Genomic DNA, 15,341 nt, shown 5'->3' on the forward strand with positions numbered 1-15,341 from the left:
ATGATTCTGGCAGGTACAGTAGGTTGGCTGGCAAACTTATATACCTCACAGTCATTCGTCCATATATCTCATATGCTGTGGGGGTAGCCAACCAGTTTATGAGCTCACCATATACCTCTCATTGGGTAGTAGTAATTCTGATTATTAGATACTTGAAAGGTGCTCCAGGGAAAAGATTGCTATTCAAGAAACATGGGCATGAGTAGTTGGAAGGATTTTGTGATGCAGACGGGGCAGGGTCACAACTAGCTGATGTTTTACCAAGTCCTTGAGTAAAGCTAAGCTAAATGATATTTGTACCAAGCTAGGAATACTTGATATATACATTCCAGCTTGAGGGGAAGTGTTACAAGTGTATATGTGCCTAAGGGCACTTTGGTCCTTGTACTCTTTTCTCATTTATATAAATACATAGTGAGGGGGAGCTATCCCTAACTCACACTTATCACATTCTCTTCTCTTCTCTCTTCTCCTCTTACAACACAAACAACAAGACCTTAAGGCCTTTTATTGATGATTCACTCATATGGATGCCTTACTCCTGGGTTCCATTTCGTTGAGCCTTCATGTATCATTTTTTCTTGAATAAAGTTCCATTTGTGAGCTCCATATCCTTATTCAGTATTCTAGTATGTTATTAGACATTCTTTACAGTGTTATCCCTGGATATGCATCTGCCATATTTCTCAGTATTGACACCCTCTATTAAACTGAGGAAAACTAAAACTGAAACTACTAGGTGTAATATACTACTCCCTGTTCCATCTGCCCTTAACGATTATTTTGTTGTGATGAAACCAAAGCTATTGAGGAAAACTAAAACTGAAACTACTAGGTGTAATATACTACTCCCTGTTCCATCTGCCCTTAACGACTATGGTAGTTCTGATTTGCGTATTCTCTCAGGCTTTGTTGAGACTTTCAAAAAATGAGAAGCTTATTTTATTCTTATTGTGTTTGAGATGCAAAAAAAGTGGGTAAGTGGTTTAGTTCTCTCCACATCATCGTCAGCCAAAATTATCTAATCTGCTTGTGTGCAAGATTTCTTGATTTCAGATCATACAAGCTGGTAATTTGTTTTCTTGTTTGTTTTCATGAATTATTATGCTAGCAGGTACATATTGGGCTATGACTTACGGTTACAAACTGTTTTGGAGGAATGTGGATCCACAGAAAATGAATTTCAAGATACAAACCTCAACACAGAACTATCTTGGCTCCCAAACATTGTGAAGGATTTTATCTTACCTGCCGGATTTCCAGGTGACAATCATCATGCTTTCCTTATTTGTTCGTGGTTCATATTCTCACTCCATGGTTGGTTTATTCATCTTCTAAAGCATATACTTTACTGATTGAATTTTATGTTAGTAGTTCTGTGTAGATCGTGGTCTGTTCTCATTCTGAATTGTTGCATTTGCATGCGATTCTTATACTATTATGCAGTTCCTTTAAATTGTAGGCTATTTTGGCATTTTTACTATTGTAATCCTATGCATACATGGCCTTGAAAATAGTGTTTGTGGAACTGGAATCCATGGATCTCCAATTGAAAACTGGAATTTCCTGGTTTTTGAAGCCTTCTATCAGTAGCAATAATGCAAGGGAGGTTAGGACCAACAAAGTACCGTTTGTAATCGATGGTTCTTCAAGAGAAAAATGCATCAAAGCTTCTTGGCTAGTTTGCAAGGTTTAGCTGGTTTGAGGAGTCTCTCTCTCTCTCTCTCTCTCTCTCTCTCTCTCCCTGGTCATATGCTTAATAAGCCAAAAAGGGTGAAGTTTTGATCTAATTAATAACACTTACAGTAGTTAACAGAGGTCGACCTTTAGGGATCTTCTAGTAATAAAATTCTAAATTCCTTACTGCTTAGATATTACCGAATTTTCAATGATTAAGTGGAAAATGGTATTCAAATACGGGACTTGTTTCGGGACATGTCGGCAGAAATCCCTATCTAAAATTATGTATGGCAATCACAGTGCTGCTATTTTCTATCTTTTTTTTAGTCTCTAATTTAAGGACCTCTGGATATATATATATATATATATATATATATATATATATGTGTGTGTGTGTGTGTGTGTGTGTGTGTGAGAGAGAGAGAGAGAGAGAGAGAGAGAGAGAGAGAGAGAGAGAGAGAGAGAGAGAACAGTTCCTGCGCTCGAGCGCAGATAAGCTTATCTGCTTTCGAGTGCAGAAAACATGGTGGGCCCACATTTTTTGGGTAATCCTAAGCATTCATTTGAAAGGCCCCATCATGGATGGGGTGTGTACCAAAAATCAGCCCCATTGGATCATCCTAACCCTTCCATTTTTCGGGTGAAAAATGGGCAGATTTGTGGACAAACAGTATCTGTCCATTTCCCCCCCACAAATGGACACCCTAAGATGATCCAATGGAGCTGATTTTTGGTACACACCCCATCCATTATGGGCCCTTTAAAATGAATGCTTAGGATCACCCAAAAAATGTGGGCCCACCCTTGTTTTCTCACTCGAGCGCAGATAAGCTATCTGTGCTCGAGCGCAGGAACTGTTTTCTCTTATTATATATATATATATATATATAGGATTTGCTAGGGTCCATCACAAAAGGCATTTTGCGGCTGGTCTGTCGCATGTCAGACCAGCCACCTCGTGAATGGAGACAACAGCTTTTGTCTCCATTCACGTGGTGGCTGGTCTGAAGTGCAACAGTCCAGCCGCGAAATGCCTTTTGCGATGGTTGCTAGCAATTCCCTATATATATTTATTTCTGACAATTTGTTTGCTAGTTAGGCAATAACTTTTATGAAAAATACATGTAGTTCCTTACATCTCATCGTTATACAGCTTGGTAAATGAAATATTGTGACTGTATCCAACCATTAAAAAGCATATTGTGATTGTATCTAAATATGAAATGCTTCGAATATGTTGTTCTCTTGTTCTATTGAAACTCTTATCCTAAATTGGAGCTGCATCTTCTCAGTTGCTGAACGTTTGGTTTTTGCGATGATACTCAATTACATGAATAAAGTGACAAAACATCCAAAGATCCACAAAAATCATGATTGCAAAGAGGAGATCAAGTTCTGTTTATTGTTGTATATAATTGTCATACCACTGTCAGTCATTCATTATTCACCTTAAAGATTCTAGTAGTGAGAGTGACAAACTTCCGACAATGATAACCGAAAACTTAAATTCTTTCTAAGCAGCTTCTCGAGTTCTAAAACTCCCGGGGCCAGCTGCAGATTTTGTTGAGTGCTTACCAGTGGCAGGACTATAAGTGGAATAGACAAACTACAGACTTCTTGACGCCCTACCCTCAACTGTCGCTTGCTCAAAATCTTTCCCTCCAATTTTGTAACAAGTGCGATCCATGTGATCATGAGTCCACTCCTCCTTACTAATGGGGCCTCTTCGTTGGCCCTAGCCCCGGTCAACACGTCACAAGCTAAATGATTCAAAACTTCAGGATAAGTTTGTTAACTTACCAACTTCTCCAAAAGCTTAAGCTGTTGGAGAAAGGCGTTATTTATCTTTTATACTTTAACACTCCCCCGCACGTGTGGCCCACTTGGCAAACACATGGCACATGTGGTCCTACTTTGGGCTGACCATCGCATGTGGATTTTTGCTATCCGGGAGGTTTGAACTCGAGACCTTTGGCTCTGATACCATGTTAACTTACCAACTTCTCCAAAAGCTTTAGCTGTTGGAGAAAGGCATTATTTATCTTTTATAATTTAACACTCCCCCGCACGTGTGGCCCACTTGGCAAACACGTGGCACATGTGGTCCCACTTTGGGCCGACCATCGCATGTGGATTTTTGCTATCCGGGAGGTTTGAACTCGAGACCTTTGGCTCTGATACCTTGTTAACTTACCAACTTCTCCAAAAGCTTGAGCTGTTGGAGAAAGGCGTTATTTATCTTTTATACTTTAACAAAGTTGAAAGCACATAAGACTCCTCAGATGGACTGGAAATCCCTTAGTGATAGAGGATTTTTTCCTCGTTGAAACATCATGGTAAGGTGGTAATATTGTCATCGTGGATGAGAAGGTTGTAGAAGTCCAGAAAGATACGATTCACTTCCCTTGTATTTATCTGGGTTGACCTCGTTAGTCTTCCTTTTTGCTTTTGAATGAAAATTGCTACCATTCAAAAAAAAAGTCCTGAGAGATATGATGGACCAATTTCGGGTTTATATATCAAAACCAGAATAATTGATATCCCATATTGTTGCTCTTAAATTCGCGAAGATATTTTGGATTCAAGAAATGTAGCTATTACCTATTAGTATTATAATGATAGGTTCAGCAGTCATTCTGATTCATGGATAACGGTAATGAAGTCTATTGAATGCAATTTGCTACAGATCTCGTTGATTGACTCTTTATTTGCTTCTTTTTTTATTCCAATCTAGAACATCTATTCTGAGATAAATTGTATTGATAATGACCCCTTTGCCAGTTTTCCATCCATTCAAAAGTTTCTTATGTCTTGATCTGGAATACCAAGAAGCATGTGTTAAAAATAACTAAATTATTAGATTTCAAGACCATTTAATGCTTCAATTATGATCCCCTGAGTGATGTATTAAGTTTGTATTTTGACATCGGGACTATTATCCAGGATCTGTTTCAGATGATTACTTGGAATATATGCTATTGCAGTTCCCTACAAATGTGACCGCATGGATCTGTCAAACATTGGTGACATCAAGTCTCCTAAAGGTACTTGATGATAGTAAGATGCTCAATTCTACCCAAATATGTGACTTCTTTTTCCTTGGGAATGTGTACTAAGGAACTAAAAACAGTGTGTGTATCATCTCCTTTATGAATATATATTTTTTTTATTGAAACTCAGTTGCAATTCACTATGGTGAAATTTTTTATTTTTCATTCGAAGTATCATCTAGATTAGACTTGTATTCGTATAGGAAAAGAAAATATCAGTTAAGTTGATTGTAAAGCATGACGAGGATCAAATAATTTACTTTTTTGCAGTTAGATTGAGAGGTGATAGTTTTTTGTCTATCTATAATCCTCTTTACGCTTGACTTTGCTGACAGGGGAGTATCACTTACCCTAAGGAACTTTCGCTAAATGTTGGTTTCGTATAGGCACAAATTCTGACTATGTATTTATTTGAACCTCTCAACTCATTATCTTGATTGGTTTATTACGCCCCTAGCACCATTGAAATATCAATTGAACTTTTTCAAGACTCATGGTGTTGAAATGAGGTGAATAAGCTGCTACTTTAATTATGGAGCAAGCATTTTTAGGTTATTTTGACTGTTCCTTCTATTCTTTTCCGATTCTGTTATTTGCATTTTAAATTCTGTGATATAACATATTTAGACTGAATGGAACTTAATGCTAATTGTTTTACTTAATAACTGTACCAGGCTGTTGGTGTAGGATCTTTTTCAGGAAGTAGCACTGCTGCTTCTGCTGCCGCCATCAGGTAATTTTACCACTCTGATGATTGTAGGAAAAATTATCTTTCTTTTGTTGTGGTCTCATTTTTAATCCAGTTTTGTTGAGATGTTGAATTTCTCATCCATCATTGTACCAAAGAGGTCATCTAGTGTACTTCTCAAGTCATTTTCTCACTTTTCTGTTGATTTATCTTAGTTTTGGAGGGTTTATCTTGTTTGTTTATTGTAATTCTTTGTGTATATATTGTAAAATTATTAACTTCGAAAGAATAAAGATCTTTAAGGGATAAGGTTTGTGTTCCTATAAAGAATGGAGGGTTGGGGATCCGAAGAATGAAAGAGTTCAACCGTGCTCTCTTGGGTAAATGGCTATGGCGTTTTGGTGTGGAACAATCTTCTTTATGGGTAAAAGTTATTGGGAGCAAGTATGGTTTCCTACATGGTAACTAGTGTTCGGATGATAAGTATGGTAAGAAAGGAGGGACAATTTGGCGTAATATTTTGAGGTTCAAGCAAAGCTTTGAGGCGGGAATTCGGTTTAAAGTATATAAAGGAGATCGTATAAAATTTTGGTTGGACTCATGGTGTTCTGCTGAGCCTTTGGCGGTGCTTTTCCCTGGTTTGTTCTCGATGGCCTTGGACAAAGAAGTGATGGTATGTGATTGCTTCGAGAGAGTTCACAATAAGGTGGTTTGGAATCCTTGTTTCAGAAGAAATTTCTTTGAGAGAGAATTACAGTTTATCTCTCATATGCTTCATCTCATTGAGGGGTGTTATATAAAAAGAAGTGGGTTGGACAAAAGGATATGGATATGGGATTCATCTGGCTTATTTACCGTGAAATCTTTTTACTGTCAGTTGCTGCCTACTTTTGGAGCCCCTATCTCTGCTGATGTTTGGAAGTTTCATGGCCCGCCATCGGTATCTTTTTTCAGCTGGGCAGTGTGTAATGGGAGGATTCTGACCATTGAGTTTCTAAGAAAAAGGGGTATGTGCCTGGTGGACCATTGTTCGCTGTGTTTAGAGATGGGGAATCAATTGACCACCTTTTTATTCATTGCAAGGTAACAAGGGAGATTTGGGGTCTCATTCTGGACAAGGTTTTAAATTTCGGTTTCGGTTTCGGTCATCTCCAAAACCGAAACGTTTCGGTTTCGGTACGAAATTTCGGACGAAATCTTGTAAAAATTTCACCGAAATTTCCGTAACGTTTCACCGAAATTTCCGAAATTTCGGGTGAAATTTTGTACTTCACCGAAACGTTTCACCGAAATTTCCGAGCCGAAACGTTTAATTTCCGAAACGTTTCGGCGAAGTTTGGTACTTTTCCGATTCACTGTGAATTTCGTTTCATTTTCCACCGAAACCGAAACCGATTCTGGACAGTTTTGGTATTTACTGGGTCTTTCCAAAGTCTCTAGCAGAACTATTTTCGAGTTGGGATTTTGTGCCCTGGAAAAAGAAAGGTAAGGTGCTTTGGAGATTATGTTTAATAGCTTTGTGGTGGGTCATTTGGAAGGAAAGAAACTCGAGAGTTTTAGAAGGAGTGGCAAAGTCATCATATTGGTTATATAATAAAATCATCGCCATGGTTATTTATTGGGTGAAGAGCATCCCTCTGTTTACATTCGTATCAGCCTTCGATCTGTGGGAGGGGTGGCGCATTGTGTGTTCTGAAGGTAAGACGAGAGAGAAAAGAAGTCAGAATGGGGAAGCCCCTCCTGAAGGTTTTCTTAAATTAAATTTTGATGGGTCCTACCTGGGTAATCCGGGTCCAGCTGGGGTTGGAAGGCTATGCAGGGATTCCCGAGGGATGGTATCGTGGGCTTTTGCAGGTCCAATTGGAAGGTCTGACTCATCTAAAGCGGAAGTAAGGGCTGCATATCAAGGGATAAAGCACCTAAGTGATGATTCTTATGATAGGGTGATTGTGGAGGGAGATTCTTCAAATGTAATTAGTTGGTTATCTGGGAGAGTGGCTCCTCCGTGGAGATTCCTTAGTTACTTTGAGGAAATTTCTGATCTCATTTCAGAGTCGTCTATGGTTTTTAAGCATGTTAGACGCGAAGCAAATGGTGAGGCGGATTCTCTCGCTAGATCTGGAGTACATAAAGTGGGGTTGGAGTGGTTCGATTTCCTTCCCCAGTGAGAAGTTTGTTCCTGTATTTTCCATTGTATTTTGTTGTCTTTTTATGCTTTTCCTCTTTGTATTTCTGGTGGACCATCTCGGTTCCTTTTTCAATATATTGCCATTTCAAAAGATCTTTAAAGTTTAAACTGAAGACCACTGACTTGAAGCAGAAGAAGTCCAAAAAACCCTTGACGCATGGATACTTCATCATGATTTAATTAAGTTGAGCTTGTTCGCATCTTTTCTCATTATGACTTACTGATTTCTTCCAAATTATCATTATTTCTATATAATTATTAAAGATATCCAATTGCATTTCGTATTGTGTCGTGTCATCAGGTTGATTGGGTAAACCTTTCTCATTTTTTCAATGTTTTTGTACTTACTACTTGTATTCAGTTGGCCCATACATTGACTTTCCAGCTTTCATCTTGTTTCATTATTTTCCAAAAAGCTTATCATCTTGTATTTTCCGTCTTTGATAACTTCAATCTCATTATGCTCTGTGCATAGAATTAATTACCATAGTTGCTGGTGTGGGAAGCAAAAGCTGGAAAGCGAGGGCTCTCGGGAAGGGAGGAAGCGTCAAGGTTGTGGAAGTGTCATGGGAAGCGACATAGTAGCATAAAGGGAAGATCCAGGGAAGCGAACAGGAAGCGCATGAAATAAAACTCAACTCAACTCAACTCAACTAAGAAGGTGCATGAAATAAAAAATAATGAAAATATGAAAAAATAAAATAATTTAAAAAATTAGTGAAATTAGAAATAAGGTTTAATAATTTTTTTCAATGTTTATAAAAATTGAAATTTAAGTGAATTTAAGTTTCCAAGAAGTTAAGAAAATCAAATCCAACCACCATAAACAAATCAAAATTTCAACCAACATTAAATATTAATTCCATCCAAAATAACCAATTTGCATGCGAATCCAAATCCAAACCATTAATCAAAATATCAAATATCAAAGTTAATACAAAATTTTCTTATGTAATGGATATTTAAATGATGAATCCACTTAAATGATTAATTGCTTAAGTGGAGAAACTAACAAACATTACTTTTCTTGTCAATTGACTATAAGTAAATAAACATGTCAACTTTACTTGCACACTAAAACGAAGTGGGACAAATGTATAAGTTTTTACTGGAAACTTTAAATACACACTATTTTTTTCTTCCTCTTCTTATAATTAATTAAGTAATTAACAATTTTGACATATAAATACTTATTATCTAATCAGAAAATAAATTAAAAGTAAATGGGGAAATGAACAGAAAAGAGAAGAAAATATATTCCAAACAAACAAAAAAAGAAAAAAAATTGTGAACCATTTTTTTAATGGTAGGAAGAGTTTTCATTAATGAAAATAGGGGAAAGCGCGACTAAGGAGGTCTATACCAGAAGAAAATCGAATACAGAAAAAGAAGGAATACAGAGAAAAACAAGAAAAAGCCCTCGAGCGGGAAGGAAATCAAAGATATCTAGAGACTCTCCGCCCACCTCCACTAGAGCTAATCTATCTGCATCCGCATTTGCCAATCTCCTCTCGTGATAAAATGAAGATGAGAACCTGCTACACGATCCTGGATCTCATCAACCCCTGGGTCAAACCACCAAGGGTAAGAACAGCTCCCATCTAGCCATCTGATTACCTTGAGCGAGTCTCCCTCTACTATCAATCTTCTTAGATCCCTCTCCTCAACTAAACCAATTCCATGATCTCATCTCCGCGTCGTTGGAATCAGTGATCCCAATGGGGCCAGAAAAAACCTTCTTAGTCATTCTCCGATAATCTCTGAATATCCTATCATTTATTTCTTTCCAAATGCCCATATTAGGCCAATAGCACAACTCCATAATGTCCTTTCCCTATTCGTCCAAGGATCTAACATCCAACAACCTAGGAGATCTACAAATTGCTCCAGGAGGACCCATGATGTACCGAATCGCCCAAGAATGCGAACCTAGATATCTCTGGCAAATCTACAGTGTAAGATGAGATGATCAACCGACTTTTCCACCTCAACACATGTGGCACAATGATCAATGATAAACATCTGATGATTACGAAGATGGTCCACTGTCTGAATCTTATTTTGCACTACCGTCAACCTGAACGCACATATCCTAGGAGGAACCAGAATCCTCCACACTCTGGCAACTTGGAAGAAGAGAGGATAAGGTCCAAGATTATGGTAAAAGGATTTGACAGTGAATACCCCATATGGGCTCCAAATCCATACTCTTTTGTTTTTGCCTAATTTCTTGATGTATTCATCGTCAATAGATTTAGAAGCCGGAATATGCTTTCTAGTTCCTGATCAAAGAAATTCCTCCTGAACTTAATTTTTTCAGGAGATCTGATCGTCCTTCCACTGAAAACACTCCATGATAAAGGATTCCTTATCTAATGCCACCGCTTACATATCAGGGAACTTTGTAGCCAAAACTAACCCCTCGCACCATTTGTCATGCCAAACCTTTTTCCTGACCCCCTTATATACTATGTATCTTATCCCTTCCTTAAACTTATATTTAATCTTCAAGATATCTCTCCAAAAAGTTAGCCCCTAGGTTGTAAACTGATCATTAGAAATCTACCTTCCTGAATAGGAACCATACTGACTCTCAATGACCCTGGTCCATAATCTACCTTCCTGAATAGGAACCATACTTAGCCTCAATGCGCTCCTCACCGAACCTCCATAGACACTTTCCTAAAAGAGCGTTATTCACATTTCTAATCCATGGAAACTCAAACCTCCAGCTTTAATTTGTTCACATACATCTCTCCATCTAGCCATATGAATCTTCTTTTTCTCATCTAAACCATCCCATAAGAAGTTCCACTGGAAACGTGCTTCTCAAGAAATAGGAAACTCGCTTCCCAAATTTGGGGATAGTCCCGCCCTAAAAATTGGAGTGGGGATACCCTATGTCATAAAAAAAAAGAAATTGGAAACTCGCTTCCTAAATTTGGACAACGTGTTTCCAAGAAATTGGTAACACGCTTCCCACGAATTGGAAACACACTTTCCGAAACGCGATTTCCTATAAGCGAGATTCCCACCGGAGGGCATTTCCGGTAACCATGCTAATTACACCATAAATAATCATATGGCTGCTAACATCAAGTGCACCAGTTTATTAGAAAGTACCCATAGTGTGACAATCTACTTTGGAAAAAATTCTACCCCATAAATTTGAAAAATTTCCGAAAATGCTATTCAGGTACGCTTTTAAAATTATTGCGACAAAGGTTTTCCGTATTGGAAAAAAGACCCAAATACCCTTCTGAGCATACTTTTAAAACTCTCCCGCGTCATTGTGTACTCCCCCGAGTCGACTCCCATTTCCCTTGGCCGTGTTCCGCATTTTTCCCTACAGAGTCAGTAAAAACTCCTTTGACTCTTCTGAGTTATGACTGTGTCAATCGAGTTCTCAACCGTGTCAACCACGTTCTTGGCCGTGTCTGCGCCGAGTCAACAAGGATTTTTCTTGGCCGCATTTTGACCCGCATCCACATTTTTAAGCAGTGCTTCTGAGCACTTAACTTTCTGTACTTCTCTCCGTCTCTCTTTCTCTTTCCTTTTCTTCTGTCTTCTCTGTCTTTTGCTTTTCTTTTTTGTCATTTTTTCTATTTTACTTTTTTTAGGATTCTTACCTTTCTTCCTGTTCTTCATCTTCTCTTTTTCCATTTTCCATTTTCTTTCTTGTGCATATGCTCTTTTTTTAGAATCGTTAAGTAGAACATCTTGTATTCTTATAGTGACTCTTCACCCATATTCTTCACTCGATCTGAGTAATGTGCCTGGAAGGAAAATTTAGATTTGGGTTTTCCATATTTCTCTGTTCTTGTTCTTTCTCCTTGTTTAAGGTTTGTTACCAGTTTTTTTATTTTTTCCTTCTTTCAGTTCTTCTTTGGATTTTTTTCTCAAGTATAGTGGCTGAAGTCTTGATGGAGAGAAATAATGATTGGGATCAAGGAAAGAAGATGAAGAAGAAAAACATGAAACACAGAGTAATGCAAAATAAAAGGGGAAGAAAAAGAAAAATACTGAAAAAATCTGGAAAAACCAAAAAAATGATTTTAAATGGTGAATAACGAGTTTTGGTGAAAACAAATTAAAGCAGTAAAAAAATTTTAATGTTAAAAGGGATTTGCTAGCCAATTTCGCGGAAAGCCATTTCGCGACTGGCTTTTGCATGTGAGAACAGCCACATGGGTTGACTTTTTGTCAGATTTTATCTTATTCATTTAATTCAAGTGAGGTGGCTGTTCTCACATGCAAAAGCCAGCCGCGAAATGGCTTTCCGCCAAATTGGCTACCAAATCCCATGGTAAAAATATTATTAGTGGAGTAAATGTAGTTTATAATGGTAAAAATATATCTGGTGTTGTAAAATTTTTAGCGTGAGCAGTAAATTTGTTCTTTTAGCGGCATTACATATTCATTTGTTTTATGAACAATAAGAGAGCGAGAAGAGCGGTAAAAAAACAATCTTAGCCTCATGGCTCATATTAAGTTTACCTTTTGTTTGTTTGACTTTCAATTCCACCGATTCAGCAGTGGGATAATGGGAATTCCTGAGGCATCCTTTTTTAAAACTACATAGATGATAATATAGGAGTGTAACTCAGAAGAAGTAAAACACATAAGGAAACTCAGCTGATCTCAGTGCTAAAACTTGTGTTGAAATCTTTACATAGCCAAAACAAAAAGTGAAAATGTTTCTTATGCCCTTGAGAATATGGGGTATTATCTCTGCTACCCCTAACATCAGTAATACCCCTCAATCATCGACCCAGATAAATTTAAGTTATGTGTAGTTTATGTCTTATGGAGGTAATATTGTAAAAATGTTGTTATTAGTGTTCATTTTGTAATTTATATTACTCTCTAATATAAAGAGGTCACATGGGGGGATTTCTCATTGAGCCTAATTCTCAAGCCACTTTTCTCTTGTCTCTTCTCTTCTCCTTTTCGCCCCCTCCTCTGATTCTTCTTCTTCTCCTTATCCTTTTCTTCTCCGCCTCTTCTTCTCCTTGCCCTTATCATTCCAGAAAACCCAAGTGATAACCCATTATCTCAGGGGCGTGAGAGGAATTCCCTTCAAAAAAAAGGAAAAAGAAAAGTGAGAAACAAACAGTGAAATTGCTTCAGATTTTGCTTGGCTTAGGTACTAAGCGTTTGACTTCTTTTGGATTAGTAAGGAAAAAGCTGGTCTTTGGTGAAGTTGGAATCTCTCTATGACGGATAAAAAATTCCATGCATTGCACGTGCTCTTATATGCTTATTTAATCTTTTTTGCAGATGGGTTTCAAAGGATGGTCTTGGAGCTGTTGGACGGCTATTCATTGGTCTGAAAACCATCCAGGAAACCTAGAAGAAATAAAAGTTATTTGTTGCATGTATTCCAGCTGAGAACCATTGCTATCATTTCCAGGTGGACGATTCGGAAATCTTTTCGATGATGACCCCAAACAATGGCGTATGTATGCAGATTTCATTGGCAGTGCGGGAAGGTTTCTATCACGACTTGTTCCATTCAATATGAATGATTTTTAAATAGATTTTGAACATATTAAAAATTATACACTGATGAATCCAACATGCAGTATCTTCGAGCTAATTACACCGTTATATCCGGCGTATTTTCTTCCACTCGCATCTTTAGGAAATTTTGCTAAGGTACTCCAATGTTAAGTTTACATTTACTTTCGAAGCTTTTCCTTTTATTGGTAGGTGGTCTCTTTCTACATCGAAATTCTTGTACCTTTCATTGATTGTGCTTCCTATGTGGTATTGTTTTCTAAATTTTGTAAATGTTATTTTGCTGATTTTCTTTACTGCATTTAACACTGAAGTCTAAATTCGAATGGAATCCTTTTGTGGGTATTCTGTTTTTGTTGATTTTTTTGGAGATTAATGTAACCGTTCACTCACATATAAATATCTTTAGGAGTCCCTTTATTTCTTTACATGGTAATGTATGTATGGCTTTATAAAAGTACTTACTGGATGAATCATATCGGCATGCAGTTTATACAGGTAATATAAGGAGACGGTAAGACAATAATCTAGAAAATGGCTGCTGAATACCAAAAGATTGGATATAGTGAATGAGGCTTCATGCAGGTAACAAGTCCCCGAAACAGACTTAGAGCATGTGTCTTTGTTGGACACATGATTTTAAATTTCGGTTTCGGTTTCGGTTTCAGCTTCAGCCGAAAATTAAATTTCAGTGGCAATTTTGGTTTTGGTAGAAATTTTGGTGAAAATCTTATAATTTTGGCCGAAATTTTTATATTTCAGTTTCAGTTTTAATTTCAGCCCCGGCCGAAATCTGAAATTTTGGATTTTGGCCGAAATTTAAAACCATGGTTGGACATTACCAGATAAATCATAGAGATGCATGGTATTACTGATGGGTAACTAGGTTGCCACTAAAAGGAGCTTACCTCCAAGACCTTGTGAATGCTGAAAGATTGGATACAATGAATGAGGTTGCATGCAGGGAACAATTGTGGGAAATGTACTAATGTTGGACATGACTAGATGAATCTTAGAGATGCATGGTGTTACTGATGTGTAGCTAGGTTTCTACTATAAGAGGCTTAACTCCAAGAGCTTGTGGACTTGGATTACCAAAATCTTGAACCATTTAATATTGAACATGATGGGTATGGTCAAGAAAGACTAACATGCTGGATTTGGAAAAGCTGTTAAGGAGTAAGCTTGGTGCTTGTTTGGAAGAGCTGTAAAGGAGTAAGCTTGCATGTAATCTGAGTTTTATTGTTATCATGCCATCATGAGTTTGGTTGCAGTCTTAAATGTCTTCGTACAGGTAACGCTCATGAGTTTTTCTCTGCTATTCATGGTTTTCAGGATTACCTCTCCTCTCATGGTATTACACATCAATCATTCTGTGCATACACCTTGCAACAGAATGGTGTAGCCGAAAGGAAATTATGCTATCTCCTTGAGGTGGCCTGTACTCTACACTTTCAGATGCAGGCTCCCAAATCCTTTTGGGCTAAAGCTATTCTCACTGCATGTTTTCTGTCAAACCGCCTTCCGTCTTCTGTGCCGAATAACGATTCTCCGTATCACAAATTATACCCACAACAGGATCCTTTTCCCCTTACGCCCCGTGTCTTTTGCTGCATCTGCTTTGTTCATCATTTGGGTCCGGGTCGTGATAAACTTGATCCTCGTTCCGAACGGTGTGTCTTTCTGGGCTACTCTGGTACCCAGAAAGGATATCGTTGCTACAGTCCCCGTCTGCGTAGATGGTTTGTATCTGCCAGTGTCACGTTCTTTGAGTCCAAACCCTTCTTCGGTTCTGGTTTTGTCCATACCTCCTCCAGGATGGAGCCTGAGGTGTCCATTTTTCTTTCTGTCTTTCCGGACAATTCTGCTGCATCTTTACCATCCCCTTCTGACTGCCCTCCTGGTCACGTCGACTCCTGTGTTCCCAGAGTGGACCCTCCACCTATTAAGTTTCAATATCAACGTCGTCAGCAACAAGTACGACAGCCTCACCCTGACAGATCGTCCTCACAGGCACAGATCTACTCAGGTATCCTCTCCTATAGTTGTATCTGACTCACCTATTACTTCGCGTTCTTGTTCTCATTCTACTGCATACCTTATATCTCAGTTTGTTTGTTATGATCGTCTAACTCCTACTTTCAAAAGTTTTGTGCTCTCTATGTCTTCTGTTATGTTACCACAGTCTTTGGATGAGGCTCTCAATCACCCAGGA

General features: G+C 38.0%; 1 protein-coding gene across 6 annotated transcripts in view; it reads left to right on the plus strand.

Moving 5' to 3' along the window:
• RUS5 (root UVB sensitive protein (Protein of unknown function, DUF647)) overlaps positions 1-15,341 on the plus strand; it is an 81,727-nt gene that overhangs the window by 28,366 nt on the left and 38,020 nt on the right. For all 6 annotated transcript variants that reach the window (XM_077365744.1, XM_077365748.1, XM_077365750.1 and 3 more), the window contains 6 exons: positions 1,115-1,263; positions 4,624-4,724; positions 5,405-5,463; positions 12,887-12,933; positions 13,020-13,098; positions 13,192-13,264. In XM_077365744.1, coding sequence (XP_077221859.1) covers positions 1,115-1,263; positions 4,624-4,724; positions 5,405-5,463; positions 12,887-12,933; positions 13,020-13,098; positions 13,192-13,264 — 508 coding nt within the window. The remainder of the gene's footprint in view (positions 1-1,114; positions 1,264-4,623; positions 4,725-5,404; positions 5,464-12,886; positions 12,934-13,019; positions 13,099-13,191; positions 13,265-15,341) is intronic.

Source organism: Tasmannia lanceolata, unplaced genomic scaffold (genome assembly GCF_043159265.1).
Source record: "Tasmannia lanceolata isolate RefF3 unplaced genomic scaffold, GAP_Taslan_0.1 ptg000023l, whole genome shotgun sequence".
Lineage (NCBI taxonomy): Eukaryota > Viridiplantae > Streptophyta > Magnoliopsida > Canellales > Winteraceae > Tasmannia > Tasmannia lanceolata.